We start from the raw sequence: 16,873 nt of genomic DNA, 5'->3' as shown, positions 1-16,873 counted from the left end.
TGAGTAACAATATTTTTACCATGCGTCACTATTGCTTTGTCTTTTACAGATCGTTTGATGAGTAGTTATACGTTTCAAACCAATAAATGCACAAATGCACATACATGTATACACTTTTACTTGACTAAAAATAATGAACGATGAATTCGTTTACACGAAACACCGTTATCCTTTTGTCAGCTATAACTGGTAACTCAAAACGTGCGTCCTAGTGTTGTAGTATAGTGCTAGTAGTGTGTTCACACTATAATACACTTCAAATAGCCGGAAGATGCATTTAATTAACCGAAAAAGCGAAGAAATGTGGAATGTTGAGAAGCTTCATGCACTCATCTGTCGCAGCTTTAATTACGTAGAGGAGGGGGAGGAGCTATCAGACTCCAATGATGAATGACAAAACCTTTTAATTTATGCACTACACGTTTGAGTACAGTGTATGAGTGTAGTGCGTCATTTGGGACACAACTAAAGAACTGTTTGAACTTTATTTGCTCCAGTAGCAGTGCCAGCAGTTTCAGACAAGCAGCCATAGAACGGAAGTGAGGGGCGGAGCTTATACACGTAATTTTCTTTTATTAGATATGAGCTATTTTCACATGGATTTTGATATTTAAAAATAATTTTAAATAGGCACTTTGTGCAGTGAGCAGTGTTTTAAAATAATGCCTCTTAATCATGTTTGAAGGGGACCTATTATGCAAAATTCACCTTTATAAGGTATTTGAACACTGATGTGTGTCTGCAGTGTGTGAGAACAACCAGCCTATAATGGTAAAAATCCACTCCCTCATTTTTTTTTCACAATACCCATAAATCAAAAGCAGTCTCTTCAAACTAGCTGATTCAGATTCCCCCTACAATGATGTAATCGTAGGGAGAAGCCCCGCCCACCGCCGATGACAATCTGCCCTATTAGCAAATAGACAGTTCGCCATTTCGGTATCCTCACTGTAGCTGTACAATGTCTGCGCCAAAGAGGCATTACAAGTGTCATGTTTTGGGATGTACCACTGAACATAAGAGTCTCCATAGACTTCCGCAATCTGAGTCACAGAGGACATCGTGGTTAAATTTCATTTTCAAAGGAAATGTCCCGAAGAAAATAGTTAAAGTCTTGTACGTTTGCGCTAATCATTTTGCGCCGGACTGCTTCGCAAACGAGGGTCTTTTCAACGCTGGATTTTCACAAAGGTTGATTCTGAAATATGGGTCAATACCAACGCTTCGTCCGCAAACTTCAGATCCACACAAAGTAAGTATCACGTCATATGTTGTAAGTCCTTCCAAATTGCCTTTCTGAAAGGGCTTGTGGCAATCTGTACGGCTAATGTTGCTAAAGCTACCTTTGTCTCTGACTGTTTTCACTGACACTACTTTCACATGCTATCAGAATTGTCGTAAATGAGTTTTGTAGTTCAAAATTGCACGTTGTTTTATTGTTGACGGTATGCCGGAGCACGAGCTCTTGAAGCTTCACCCTCTTCTTGAAAGGAGGCTGGGACAGGAGCACCGGCTCATTTGCATATAAAGAGAAAAATGGTGCGTTTTGGCTTAACAATACACACTTAAGGGACATCAGAGACATATTTTACATATTGTAAAATGGGGCATACTAGGTCTCATGGATACAAACACAATAGTTCATTTTTAGTTCAACAATATACTGCTATATTTTAATTTTAAAAATGTTAATTTTGTAACAGTATATTTCATATTTAAGATTAAAAAAGTTAAAGGTATTTGTTCTCAGTGTCATTAATGCACTAACAACAAAATGTTTGTGATACCTTATGCATATATGAACAGAAAAGTGACTATTTAAAAAATATGATAAAATATTGTAGATATTGATCTGATCAAAATCCATGTGAAAGACTATCACTTCCGTCCTGTGGCTGCGGGTCTCTCCAACCAAGGCTTATAAAGCATATGTAATGTACATAAATGTTGCACAGTTGGCAAATGTTTCAACTATGTAATGAAATAAACATATTTCTGTAACATCTTTAACCATAATATAATGTAATAATACATTAGGAATAAATATATTAAAGGTCCCATGGCATGAAAATTTCACTTTATGAGATTTTTTTAACATTAATATGAGTTCCCCTAGCCTGCTTATGGTCGCCCAGTGGCTAGAAAAGGCGATGGGTGTAAACCGAGCCCTGGGTGTTTTGCTTCGCGTTTGAGAAAACGAAAGCTCAGACGACCCAAACTGGAATCTTCCCCATATGTCGTCATAAGAGGAAAGATTACCTCCCCTTTCTCTGCTTTGCCCGCCCATGAGAAAATGACCTACTACCGTGCGAGGGGGCGCGTTTTTTTTTTTTTTTTTCCTCGAGACATCATGGCTTGTAAACGAGCGAAGCATGGCAGTTGCTCAGTGTTTGGATGTACAGATGAACACCGGAGTCTATTTTTAGTTCCTTTATCCGAGCCTATAAAGAAACAGTGGGTTAATTTTATTTTCCAAAACAATGCGCCGACACAACTTCCCAAAGTTTTGTATGTCTGCGCCAAACATTTTACCGACGACTGTTTCCTCAACTTGGGCCAATACAGTGCTGGCCTTTCTGAACGTCTGAAAATAAAGTCTGGATCAGTACCAACTCTTCTTGGCGCAGCTACAAACCTCGGACAAGTAAGTCAACTAATACTGTACAATTCTTTTGCTTTACTGTATATGGTTACCTAGCTTGTTATCCTTAGAATGTAGCTGTAACATTAGCTCTGCCGCTAACCGCCCAGTTAATGTCGCTAATGTAAAGGTAGATGGCATCAAGTATGTGTGTCAATACACACACTGTAATGCGAGTATTGTACACTTCTTTTTGTTGTTTGGATAACCGTTCTGCTGTTGGTGTTATGGTGCACGCGATATCCACATTTACAGATTGCAGAGCTTGATATAATTGAAGACTTCAGATGCAAAAGCCTATAAGTGCCGTCTGAAATCGTCTTCTAAAATGTTTTTTTTTTTTTTTTATAAATCAAGCTCGTTTGTTTAGGTTCAGAAATTTCACATTAATTGCAATTAATAGGTCATTTTCATTGCCATTAAAGTGTAATAATTGAACATAAACATACTGATAAAAATGTTCATTTTATAAGAAAAATCCAGATGACACTTAGAGGCTTTTGCATCTTAAGTCTTCACACACACACACACACACACATATATATATATATATATATATATATATATATATATATATATATATATATATGATAGCAAATCAGAGCAACATGAAAAGCCAACAACGTAGGCTAGCATTAGCTACACGATAATACATTTTAAACTAAAATTTAATGATAATTAATTTTAAACTAACCACTCTGAGACGTCCTGCTGTAGCCGCTGAGTTGCAACTACTTCATCCGGTGCTTCTCCATCCGGATCGGATTCTGGGTCGAACTGAAACGCTTGAACGACTGCGGGTCTATGAGCCATTGCGATACATCCACTGTCAACATTAGCGCATGGTACCTTGGCCGCAAGCTGGTTAAGACCACACCCACCCTCCACCTTGCCCCGCCTCTCTGCTCCTCATTAGCATTTAAAGCTACAGACCCAGAAACGGCAGGTCCTGAGGAAAGCTCATTGTTGGACTGACTCGTAGTGGCTGAAATTCTGCACCAAGGCTGAATTTCGGAAAAAAAGACTTAAGATACAGTACTAGGGACCACTTAGGCCTATATAAAAGCATCCAAAAAGTAGCATGTCATGGGACCTTTAATTACCACGCTGTTGCAGACTAGAGTATCCTCTATTTGAGGTGTAGGCTCGGGATCAGACTGGCTCTTACATATATGGCTGGATTTCACAGTTGCCATTTTTCAACATTGGGAGTTTTCAAAACAATTTCTCTCATGTAATGGCAAGGGTGTTAAATTATTTAGCTATGCAAAACTGTTACCCAGTTGTAGCAGTGGGCATTTACTTCCACATCTTGAATGCGGCGCATTTGGTCAAAAACGAGAGAAAATAGCCTATTACTGTAATATTCTAAATTATGCTAACATTATAAATGGACCTCAGAAAACATTAATTAAAAAAAAAATGCAGTTCATGACCCCTTTAAGCCAGTATCACAGATACCTTTAAACAGATTTAACTAATATAGTACTTATAACAGTCTTGCTTACTAAGCATGGTTACTACAATATTACTACAGTTAATTCATGGTAAATTACATTTTCATAAAGGTATCATTTATTAATAAGGAGGATTATATTAATATAATTAGATATATATCTAATTTTATTATAATACATGTCACGTCCAGGTTTGTCATGAATGATTCCGGATGCGGTTTCATGCCCTCAAGAATGCGCTGCTCCCTTTTTAAACGCATACTATACTGAAAGTGTGAACGTCGTCTGTGAATGCTGACTTGACTGTATGGCAGTTTTGTCAACATGCATATAAATCGTTAGTTTTGTATAACTGCAGTTTATAATATACTTGTTTTAAAAAAATATACTAGAACTTTTTTGTTGGTGTTGAGAATATGTAAATGATAGTAATTAATGTAAATATAAGTTATATTTAAGTTTTTAATGACTTGAATTCAGTTGTTTTATGTGCTGAATCTGAGACATGGAAGATATGATAGGAGTAGTATGCTTTTCCAAATAAAAGTTGTATTTTGAGTCAGTTCTTTCATACAAACGGGTCGAAAGAACTGATTCTCATAAACGAGTTTGATTTCCTATTAAGAAAAACAGTTGGGCTGTAAATGTATAAAACTGTATTTTGGTTTGTTTATATTTTATAATTGGTTATAGATGCATGTGATAATCTTCTAGCAGACGTTCCACTAACTCTTTTGTTTACCCTGCTATAATCCAGCGGCAAACCTCGACAGTGGCTGATCTTCTCGCTTCTGCTGCGGAAGCTAAGAAAAATACTGCTATTGATGTGGAGAATATTATAATCAGTAGTGACGAAGATCTTGATATTTGTGACCAAGACAGTGTGGCCAGCAGTGTGGACAGCACAGCAGAGGAAATGTTTATTGATGGTCTTGACCCTGTTTTAGATCGGTGAGTTTTATTTGTTTTTTATAACACTATTCATACTACAAAATGGTATAGAATAGCGCACAAGTATGTGAATTAGGATGCACCTAGAGTATATGTGAAAATGATCCCATAATTTACTCACCCTCATGCCATCCTAGGTGTATATGACTTTCTTTCAGTCGAACACAATCAGAGTTATATTAAATAATCACCTGGCTCTTCCCAGCTTTCTAATGGCATTGAATAGAGTCATAGACGTAGACGTCATACGTCGGGTCAGAGGTCACCTTTCCGGCGGAACTAAACTCTCTTGAATGTGTGTACGGCCATTACCAGAAGCCAGTGATTATAGTTTATAAAGTTTTAAATATGTAGATTTTTCTTACAGAAAGCCACAGTTTCACTTGAAGGCGTTCTTTAACCCACTAGAGTCGTTTAGATTACTTTTATTATGGATGGATGCGTTTTTTTGGAGCTTCAAAAACTCGAAACAATTCAGTGCCTTTACAAAGCTGGGAAGAGCCAGGATATTATTTAATATAACTCTGTGTTCGGCTTAAAGAAGAAAGTCATATACACCTAGGACGGCTTGAGGGTGAGGGATAATTTTCATTTTTGGGTGAACTGTTCCTTGAACTGTAGGGGGTCCTAATGTCACAAAAATACACAAAACTACATAAAGTTTTTTTTTTTGTTGTTGTTTTTTTTTAATGTTTATTAAAATGGTGATTTGGCCTGACCTGAGGTGGACAGACCAAAATGACCATTTTACTTACCAAGTAGTACGTTGCTAATCTTATTTTTTCTTTTTGTGCCTTGTAATAGACCTTCATCTGACCTTTACCCACCAGAGGAGGACTGTGATTCAGAGGACCACCCACAACAGAGGAAGAGATTCCGTCTGTCGTCTTCTGATGGAGGTGGCAGAGAGAGTGAAAATGATTTCTCTGGTGTATCAACAGAAAGGTGGCACAACTCAAATGAAGCAGATGATGAGCCACCTCGTATAGACTTCACTCCTGTCCAAGAACCTGGCCCTCAGATTTTACCGAATAGGTGTAGCAGTCCTCTGCAGTTTTTTCAACTGTTGTTCCCTAAAACAATGTTGCAGACCATTGTAGGGCATACAAATGGCTATGGAGCCAAGTGTCAAAAGAGAAGGGGCAAGGTGTGGGAAAACATTTGTCAAAACGACTTGAAGTCGTACATAGCACTGGTCATTTACATGGGCATGTTCAAGTGCTCTTCACTAGCTGACTATTGGAGTGTGTCCCAGCATTTCAGTCTGTCCTTTCCTGCAAAAATCATGTCTTACCAGAAATTTCTGTCAATCTCCAAAGCTCTTCATCTAAGTGACAGCAGGGAGGATGAGAAGAACAACGTTAGGAGGGGAACAGCAGCCTATGAACGGCTGGGTAAAATTCAACCCCTGTATCAAGTCATTAGGGAGGCCTGCAAGACGTTTTTTCATCCCTTTCAGAACATCACCATTGTTGAAAGAATGGTGACATTAGAGGCTAGAACTGGGCTCAAGCGATGCATGAAAAACGAATCTCCAAACATGGGGTACAAACTCTTTGCACTGACAGACTGCACCTGCGGCTATACATGGGACTTCTTTATTTACGAGGGGAAGTCATGTACGTCACAGAGCGAGGGCTTGAGTTACGAGTCCGTTATGGCATTGGTGGATGAAAATATGTTGGGCTCTGGTTACAAACTGTTTGTAGACAAATTTTACACCAGTCCCACACTCTTCAGGGACCTCCTGTGTAAAAAGATCTGGGCTTGTGGCCCTGTTTGGGCAAACAGGACAGGTTTCCCAGAAACAACCGTGAACAGATTGTCAAGGAACGCTCCACGCGGCACCATGCGTTGGATTAGGAACGACGAGCTCCTGTTTGTTGAGTGGAAAGACTCACAGGAAGTGCAGATGTGTTCCACCTTCCACAAAGCCTATAAAGGTGATACTGTGCAGAGGAAAGTGAAGGGTGATGCACATCGAACCCTTGTGGAGGTCCCCATTCCAGCTGCAGTGTTGGACTACAACAGGTTAGTACAATTTTTATTTAGGGATGTTCCTTGTAATTTTATTTTACCTGTGCGTTAAGTCTTCAATGCGTTTACTATGGAAGCTTGTTTCCGCCACAGATTAAAAAAAGTAATTGTGACTTGTTAGATCACAATCCTCTTTTCTTTTTTTTTCTTTTTTCTTGCAATTCCAAGTTATCTCTCAATTTGACCTTTTTTTGCAATTCAGAGAAAAAAAAAGTCTGAATTGTGAGATATAAACTTAAAAATTTAAACGTTTTATTTTATTATTTCATGGCAGAAACAAGCTTTCGTAATTTTTTGAGTTTGAAATATACATCTTTTTTGAGTTTGAAATATACATTTTATATTTCCACTTAGGAACATGGAGGCAGTGGATCCACCTAATTGCATTACTGGACATTACAGAGCTCTACATAAACCGAAAAAGTGGTATCAATGTATTTTTTATCACTTTTTGGACATCACTGTAGAGAATGCATTCATCATGCAGAAACTAATGGCCAAGGGAAAGAACAAGAAGCCTTTGACACGAAAGACATTCTTGGAAGTGCTTATTTTGGAGCTTGCAGAGATGGGTCCTCAGGATTCAGCACCAGTTTCCTCAGCTCCCTCTTCCTCAGCAGTTCCTCCTCCTTTCCACAAGCCGAAGTACATCACACCGGAAAATGTTGGTAGAAGGAATTGCAGGCTTTGCAACCAGACAACTCCAGTCATGTGTGTGACTTGTGATGTGATGTTGTGCTTTCAGCCTGAGAGGGACTGTTTCAATGATTGGCATGAAAAACAAGGCTTTTGATTTATGCTCCTCCTCTGTTTTTGGTGAATTGCTTGATTCCAGTTATCGGACTATTTAAATTAAATGTGTTTTGTTTGTTACATTTGTAAAGTAGGAGGAAAGTTTGACTTTTCACACATGACCAAATCATCATCCACAGAAATTGAAGCAATGGCTGCTTGTGCTGATGATGAAATATTACAAATAAAACATACTGGAAATGTATCTATGACTTTTTCATGACAGTTTTATCAACATGCATATGAAATGGGCTTTAGTTTTGAAAAATTGACCAAAATATTGAGAAATGTGTCCTAGCGATTGTTTAAAAAAAACTGATTGATTGAATCAATCCTGGCTTCAACAGACTAAATGGACTTCAGACGTTTGGTTTTTTTTTTTTTTTTTTTTTTTTTTTTTTTTTTTTTTTCCCCACTGAGTAGTTTTTTTTTTTTTTTTTTACCTACATTAGAAATTAATCTAAAAAGATTTGTCAACGAATTTTTACAAGACCATCACAATGGACACCATGACTGAAACAACATAAAATCCTCATTTTAACCATACTTTTGAACTAGAGTTTTAACGCAGTATGTGAACTATCATTGAAGATTTTGAAAGAACACATACTGTAACTGTAATGAGCAATGCAATAAGAATGTAGATTAAAAAGAGAAATGATAGGATGAAGTCTCAAAAAAAATCAGATTATGTGTTTTGGGGGGGTTGATATACTAACTCAGGATGTTTTTGGTCAATACAATCAAATTGCTAATCTAAAGTGTATGATAAAATTATCAAGAGTATTCCAATGCTGATGATTACACTTTTTTAACTTTAGTTAGTGTGTAATGTTGCTGCTTGAGCATAAACACTATCTGCAAAGTTACAGCGCTGAAAGTTCAATGCAAACGGAGATATTGTCTTTTAAAGTTATGGCAGTTTAATGCAACAAATATGACCGGTTGGGACTACAACGAGCTTCTTCCCGGGTTGGTGATATCGAATGTAACCCAACCCTGCAATTAACATAAACCCTCCCCCCGGGAACACGCAATAAAGTGGGCGAGGCCGTGTCGCGCGGCATTACGGAAGAAGAGTTGTTGTAGTAGAGTGTTGTTGCCATGCCGTCGAAACGCTGTTATTTTCACCCCGATTGCAAGTCTTTTGTGTTTGGCCTTCCTAGGGACGCTGGACTTAGGGAACAATGGTTAAAATTTATGTTTAACTCTGTTCCTGACAATTATAATCCTAATTTAGCTGTCTGTGCTGCACATTTCACGGAAGACAGCTTCCAGAATCTACACGAATTCAATGCTGGATTTGCACAAAGGTTATTATTGAAAGATGGAGCAGTTCCCACTTTAAAAGCAGAAGCTGCTGTTTATGGGACCCAACCTGTAAGTATGTTTTATTGTTTGTACATGTCTTTTAAACGTATAGTTTCTGTTGCTATTTTTTGGTTGCATCAAGGACGTAAACAAAGACCAACGTGGTTTGGCTTCGCTAGCCAGTTAGCTCAATTCTATTTCATACGCCTATAAACACCAACAAACTTCTGTGTAATCACACCAGCGAACTTCTGTTGGTGTTTGTTGGCGTTTCTGTTATCAGTGTACAGCATTGTTTCATTATGCTGTGTTTACCCACATGCAAAACACGGCTCTGTGTTTGATTTAGCCAGTGCAGTAAAGGCATGGTTAGGTTTTGTAATGGGCTCATACTTTTGGCGAAAGATATTTGACTACACTCTTTCTTTTTTTTTTTAAGAAAAACGAAGCATGAAGACATGTTAAACTGCGCCCCATAAACACAATCAATCCTAGAAAGAAAAAGAAAAAAGTGAACAACCTTTAATGAGCATTTGAAATATTCAATGATAATATCTAAAGTAATCTTACGATAGAAAGTTGATATTTATTGATTAAAAAATGCTCTAACAGAGCACAACAATGCTGATTACAAGACATTGATTACAATGTTTCCCAGGACTTGTAAAGAGAACTTATATGTTCTATGAACTTATAATTAGTATGTGAAATTACGACCAATTTACTTAGGTGCACTTTAAAATTATGAATCCTATATATCCCGCAAAAGATTTTTTACGAATAAGATTTAATGTTGGGGATTCAAATTTATGCCAGACATGTAAATTACAGATAGAAATGGTTGGACACTGTTTTTTCATTGTAAATTGGTGCACACATCCTGCAAGACTGACACTCTCTGGAAACTGTAAAGTTTGGTTTGTTAATTAAGGATAAAAAGGTATCTTATGGTAAAAAAAAAAATTGTTCCTTTTTCTGAAATTTTACATACACAAATGTAAATTTTTCAAAATTCCTCCCTGATTAATGGTAAAGAGGATGTTTTTATATATTTGGAGACATTGACAGGGATGAAAAGTCCCAAAGCCAAGTATTTGTTTTCTTTATTGGAGGATTTTGGTTTTATAATATAAAAACCTCCAACTCCCCAGCTTTTCTTCTTTTTTTTAATTTTTATTGTTTGATATTTTGTGTAGAATGTGATGTGAACATTGAGTGTAATCTCAGTCTTTGTAAATCTTTCAGCTATGACTGCCTTTCTGTTGATATTAATGTAAATGAATAAAAAAAATATTACTTCCGCAAACGTAAAAGTCAAAGTTTGAAAGGCCCGCCCAAAGATATAGAAAGGAGGCCAGGCACAGGCAGGCTTCAGTCAGTGTATTGTTTTCAGCATGTCGTGGAGACGCTGTGAATTCAGATGCGAAAGCATAACCCATTTGTTTGGCCTTCCGAAGACGGAAGGAATTAGAAAGCAGTGGTTACAATTTATTTACAACGCTGTTCCTGACCAGTACAGCCCAAAAGTTCGCTTGTGTGCTGCGCATTTTACGAAGGACAGCTTCCTGAACCTGGGAGAATACAACGCCGGTTATACACAAAGGCTACTTCTAAAAAATGGAGCAGTTCCCACTTTGGTCGGACAATCTGGCGCTTCTGAATCAAAACGTGTAAGTATGTTTGATTATTTGTTGAAGTATCTGCTATTGACTGTTCAAACGTAATATGTGTACCCAGTTGTTCACGACACTGTATGATGTACGGTGGGGCTATATTACAGAAACTTCCTTGACTTAAGATTTGGGTAAAAATCGGTTAAAACGAAATTACCACAGTAGGATGCTATATTGTTTCTGTCCTATAGCCTGTGGTCTTTTAAAACGAACCGAACAATTGAACATTGTTGTTTGCTTATGTGTCTTAGCACGTGTGTTGTGTATGCTTTAAGGTAACACAGGTACTTAACAGCTGTATATTATCATTTTCGGTGCTGTCAGCATACATACTATAGGCTTCAAGGTAAAGTAGCTACGTTGATGTTAGCGCGATAAATTTTAATTGTCTGTAGTCAACAATGGCACTCTTGCGGTGCATAGGCAATGACACTGTTTGATTTGAGTGCTAAAATGTAGGACATTTTATATAGAATTGGAATTAAAATAACGTGAAATCGAGATTACAATGTTTTGTGGTTTGTTTATATTCCCTAACATGCACTAGCCACTACATATGTCACGAGGAACAGAAATGGGGGGCGGAGCTTATACAGTTAAAGGAATAGAAAGAGATACTAACCCTTCAATAGTGTTGCGCTTCCTAAAAAATATTGCTCGTTGTACATCATATCTTATGCATGTATGAACATAAAAGTGACTTTATTTAAAAGTATTTATTAAATATTATAGATATCGATCCGATCAAAATCCATGTGAAAATAGCTCCTATTTAATAAAAGAAAATTACTTGTCATGTGGCTGCTAGTCTGAAACTGCTGGTGCTGCGGTTCTGCAGCTGGATACTATTGCTAGCCACTGATTCACTCTTTACTCTCCTAATATTCAGCAGCAAAAATCCACAACGATTGATCTTCAGTACTCTCTTCAGTACTCTCTGATGGTTCCAAAGAAAAGTACTGAGAACGGTGTGGAGGACAGTACAGGCAGTAGTGATGAAGATACGGATATTTGTGACCAGGACAGTGTGGCCAGCAGTGTGGACAGCATAGCAGAGGAAATGTTTATGGATGGCCTTGACTCGATTCTAGATCAGTGAGTTTTTCTACACAATATATTTTATTGCTTACATTTATGATGTGGGTTGAATATTATGTTTAAAAAAATATTTTTTTTACTTATTAAAATACAAATATACTTTGATATAACAGCAGTTGTAGTAAGTTTGGGGGTTTGATGGAAACATTGTAGATTCATAGTAAATAATCCTGTAGCAAAGTTCATAGTTCAGGTAAAGCCCAAAGTATACTTTGGCCTGTATCACGTTTTTTTTTTTTTTTTTTTTTTTTTTTTGTTGTTGTTGTTGTTGTTGTTGTTGTTTTTGTTTTTGTTTGTTTGTTTTAAGATTCAAGGCAGTTTCTGGGTAAATCACTTTTCTTTTTTTTTCTTTTTTTACTGCACCTTTATTTTGACATATTTTACTGTCAGGAGTACAGGGAATATACCAATAAACATTGTAAGGACAAATAAAAATGTATTAAATATAATCAAATCAGTTCATAAAGCTAACAAATGTAATGAAGTTAATTTAATTATTTAATTAAATTAATATAAGTAGGCTACATTTTTACTGTGCAGTTTCTGTAATTTCAATGAAGACCTTGAGTTTGTGTGTATATGATACAACAAATGTCGATAGTTTTATCAAATTAAAAAGGTGAAATATTCATAAAGTAACTCTTAAGAGCAGCTCTGCAGATGAAGTTCATGTGTTTGTGTATAGTGAGTGAGACAGCAGACAATGAAATCATCGCGAGCTTCACGAGTGCTTCAGGATTTGTAGTAGTAGACTAAAACACGGTGCTCATTCATACAGACTTCAGATTTCAATAGCAGTTTTTTTTAGCTATAATATTCAGACACTAGTCCGTATCGATATATGATTCATTGTACAGCCCTACTTTTGATTTATTCATCCAAAAATTGCCAAATTCTGTGACGTTCTGCGTTATACAGTAAGTGCTTATGACTGGATTCTGTGATTTCATCCGTGTTTTCTGCATTGTGGAAATCATATGGCTCTACATGGTATTTGCAGTATTAAAGAGAGTTATTTATTGTTGTGTTATAAAGTTGTTTCCATTAGTGTAAGAAGTGTATGCAGTTAATAGAAGTCCGCTCACTATACACTACATAGCGCTTCATGGCCATTAAATAGATAGGCTAGAGCAGCTGTTTCAGCTACGTATCGGTATGGCGGTTTTTAAAAAATATCAGTCTCGAAATTGAAACCAGTTTACCGTAATACGAGCCGGTATATCGGCCAGCACTAGTTTGATTTCATTTCTTCTCTTTGACAAGTGGGTTAGAAACAGAAATTGCACAGCGCTGCTTTGTGAATTGGGTAACCGCTGTATTTCTGCTTTTCGTTACTGTCAGAAAGTGAATTTGCATGTCTATTCATCCTGTCTTCCATTTTTTTCACATTGGTCTGAACAGAGTATTTGTGTTGGTGTAAACTGTCAGCAGAGTTGTGAAGTACATTGCTAATTCTGGGGGGGGGGTTTCCTTTTGTGTCATGCAATAGGCCTTCACCTGACCTTTACCCACCAGAGGAGGACTGTGATTCAGAGGCCAGCCTACAGCAGAGAAAGAGATTCCGTCTGTCTTCCACATCTTCTGCTGCTGATGGAGGTGGCAGAGAGAGTGGAAATTATGATTTATCTGGTGTATCATCAGAAAGGTGGCACAACTCAGATGAAGCAGATGTTGAACCGCTTCAGCTGGACTTCAGTCCTGTCCAAGAACCTGGGCCAAAGTTTTTACCGAGTAAGTGCAGCAGTCCTCTGCAGTTTTTTCAACTGTTGTTTTCAAAAACAATGTTGCAGACCATTGTAGCCCACACAAATGACTATGGAGCCAAGTGCCGAGAGAGAAAGGGCAAGGTGTGGGAAAACATTTGTCAAAACGACTTGAAGTCGTACATAGCACTGGTCATTTACATGGGCATGTTCAAGTGCTCTTCACTAGCTGACTATTGGAGTGTGTCCCAGCATTTCAGTCTGTCATTTCCTGCAAAAATCATGTCTTGCCAGAAATTTCGGTCAATTTCCAAATCTCTTCATCTAAGTGACAGCAGGGAAGATGAGATGAACAGCTTTAGGAGGGGAACATCAGCCTATGAACGGCTGGGTAAAATTCAACCCCTGTATCAAGTCATTAGGGAGGCCTGCAAGACGTTTTTTCATCCCTTTCAGAACATCACCATTGTTGAAAGAATGGTGACATCGGAGGCTAGAACTGGGCTCAAGCGATGCATGAAAAATGAATCTCCAAACATGGGGTACAAACTCTTTGCACTGACAGACTGCACCTGTGGCTATACATGGGACTTCTTTATTTACGAGGGGAAGTCATGTACGTCACAGAGCGAGGGCTTGAGTTATGAGTCCGTTATGGCGTTGGTGGATGAAAATATGTTGGGCTCTGGGTACAAACTGTTTGTAGACAAATTTTACACCAGTCCCACACTCTTCAGAGACCTCTTGTGTAAAAAGATCTGGGCTTGTGGACCTGTTTGGGCAAACAGGACAGGTTTCCCAGAAACAACTGTGAACAGCTTGACAAGGAATGCTCCACGCGGCACCATGCGTTGGATTAGGAACAACAAGCTCTTGTTTGTTGAGTGGAAAGACTCACAGAAAGTGCAGATGTGTTCCACCTTCCACAAAGCCTATGAAGGTGATACTGTGCAGAGGAAGGTGAAGGGTGATGCACATCGAACCCTTGTGGAGGTCCCCATTCCAGCTGCAGTGTTGGACTACAACAAGTAAGTAAAATGTATTCAGATATAAACCCACAATTGTGAGAAACAAGCTTCCATAATTTGCTCTATTTATCTGTTTAGAGTTTGAAATATGTATTTTATATTTCCACATAGAAACATGGAGGCAGTGGATCCACCTAATTGCATTACTGGACATTACAGAGCTCTACATAAACCAAAAAAGTGGTATCAATGTGTGTTTTATCACTTTTTGGACATCACCGTAGAGAATGCATTCATAATGCAGGAACTAATGGCCAAGAGAAAGGACATGAAGCCTTTGACCCGAAAGGCATTCTTGGAGGTGCTTATTTTAGAGCTTACAGAAATGGGTCCTCAGGACTCGGCACCAGTTTCCTCAGCTCCCTCTTCAGTGGTTCTTCAGTAGTTCCCTCTTCATTCCTCAAGCCAAAGCACATCACACCAGACAACATTGGAAGAAGGAAGTGTACTCTTGTGATGTTGTTGATCCCCAAGAGGGACCGTTTCAATGATTGGCATAAAAAACAAGGATTTTGATTTATGGCTTCTGTGAATGTAACGTTGTTAAGGGTCGTTTTTTTCCCCACCCACTGCTAGGTGCATTACTTGATTCCAATAGTGTGGTGCAGGTATGGCGTCAGAACCCAGAAGTCTAATTCACCGCTGGTTCCTTTGAGATTTTCCCATGGCGTTTTATAATGGGGTTTTCAATTTATTTGTAAAATAAAGCCTGTGGTAAACATAACTTGACAGTACTTTAACATTTTGTTCTACAATGTACACTTCACACTCTCACACCCCAAGCTGTCTTATCTAGTACATTTTTCAAAAATTAACATAACTGCTTCAAAATTTGCATTTTCTCTATGGGTAATTTACGTGGTAGAGCAAAACGTCAAAGGCTAGTCAAGTTATGTTTACCTCAGGCTTTATTTTAAACATGAAACGAAAAACCCCATAGGAAAATCTCAAAGGAACCAGTGGTGAATTAGTCTTCCAAGTTCTGATGTCATAACCTGCACCACTCTATTATCAGAATATTTAAATTGTGTTTGTTACATTGTAAAGTGAAATAAATGTTTTGAATAGTATTTAATTATCTACATTTTATGTAGGTTGTTGGTTTACATATGTGCATTTAAAGTCCTCAAATGGTCTTTTTGAAAACATGCATTGGCAAGGGAAACATTTCACTGGCATTTGAATCAGAATTTAGTCAAATCTGTCAATTTGGTACCAATGTCATTTTGTAGGTTATTTTGAGCTAACATGGTGGTTTATGATGCCACCTATTATTTTAATTCCACATATATTTTCTGTCACAGAGATTCTCCTGAAATTATGCATCTCTGCAACCCTGCAAGAACATTTATTCAGATGACTGATGTAAATTGCTATTTTTATTTTTTTTTATTTTTTGTACTGTGAATACAGCGTTTCATTGCAGGAGGAAAGTTTGACTTTTCACATGTCACCAAAACTTCATCCACAGAAACTGAAGCTATGGCTGAAATATTACAAATAAAGCATACTGGAAATTTACATTTTCATTAAAACAGTTTTTCTTTGAAAGATAAGGAACAAGAAACATTTATTTAGAAAGTTTTTATATATTTTGAAAGTTCAAAAGAACAGCATTTATTTGAAATAGAATCTTTTGTAACATTATACATGTCTTTACTATCACATTTGATCAATTTAATGCATGCTTGCTGAATAAAAGTATTATTTTCTTATTTAATTTGTTTTCAAAAAAAAAAAAAAAAAAGTAGAAATTCTTACTGACCCCAAACTTTTGAACAGAGTGTATAATGTTACAAAATGCTGTTCCTTTATTTATTTGTAAAGGGACCATGTACAATTTTTAACATAAATGTTTCCATTCCATGCATTGTACCGGATTTTTTATTTTTATTTTTTTTAAGAAAAGGTTTCAAGCCTTATTTTAACCCATTTTCATTTACTAATGCTGCTATGACTGAGCCAAGAAAGCATCCAGTTTAAACATCATTTATGCTAGTAGTGGCAATAAGAAAAGTCTATGCAATTGTCATTTTAATGAAACCATTGTTTATAGCTTGATGGCTCGATGCCTTAAATAGTGACCATTTGTCTTTGTCTCCATCAATAAAAAGAGCAAACGACCAGTCTTAGGTTTGACAGGATACTGAGCCACAACTCATTAAAAAAAATCTAACAAAGC

The 16,873-nt window shown here is 37.3% G+C and overlaps 3 protein-coding genes across 10 annotated transcripts in view; 2 read left to right on the top strand and 1 right to left on the bottom strand.

The window, feature by feature from the left end:
• stim2a (tromal interaction molecule 2a) overlaps positions 1–16,873 on the bottom strand; it is a 165,035-nt gene that overhangs the window by 108,976 nt on the left and 39,186 nt on the right. The window lies entirely within an intron of this gene.
• LOC127518702 (piggyBac transposable element-derived protein 4-like) overlaps positions 1–16,873 on the top strand; it is a 33,760-nt gene that overhangs the window by 1,982 nt on the left and 14,905 nt on the right. For 2 of the 5 annotated variants that reach the window (XM_051905744.1, XM_051905737.1), the window contains exons 2-4: positions 2,566–2,644; positions 4,856–5,049; positions 5,854–7,080. In XM_051905744.1, the coding sequence (XP_051761704.1) occupies positions 2,566–2,644; positions 4,856–5,049; positions 5,854–7,080 (1,500 nt within the window). Of the gene's footprint in view, positions 1–1,273; positions 2,645–4,855; positions 5,050–5,853; positions 7,081–7,440; positions 8,084–16,873 lie in introns of those variants that run through there. The other 3 variants (XM_051905716.1, XM_051905728.1, XM_051905723.1) reach the window with 2 other exon arrangements.
• On the top strand, positions 8,935–16,557 carry LOC127518734 (piggyBac transposable element-derived protein 4-like). Of its 4 annotated transcripts, none has more exons than XM_051905776.1 (5): positions 8,935–9,258; positions 10,704–10,859; positions 11,755–11,957; positions 13,450–14,691; positions 14,803–16,557. In XM_051905776.1, exons 1-5 carry the CDS (start codon positions 8,983–8,985, stop codon positions 15,074–15,076), a joined length of 2,151 nt encoding a protein of 716 aa, XP_051761736.1. In that variant the 5' UTR covers positions 8,935–8,982; the 3' UTR covers positions 15,077–16,557. The 4 variants fall into 4 exon arrangements, with proteins under 4 accessions (XP_051761736.1, XP_051761758.1, XP_051761747.1 ...); XM_051905787.1 differs by having other exon boundaries at positions 8,936–9,258; positions 10,709–10,859; positions 11,752–11,957; XM_051905765.1 differs by having other exon boundaries at positions 8,936–9,258; positions 11,752–11,957.

Source organism: Ctenopharyngodon idella, chromosome 1, assembly GCF_019924925.1.
Source record: "Ctenopharyngodon idella isolate HZGC_01 chromosome 1, HZGC01, whole genome shotgun sequence".
NCBI lineage: Eukaryota > Metazoa > Chordata > Actinopteri > Cypriniformes > Xenocyprididae > Ctenopharyngodon > Ctenopharyngodon idella.
This window is presented reverse-complemented; position numbering and strand designations above follow the sequence as displayed.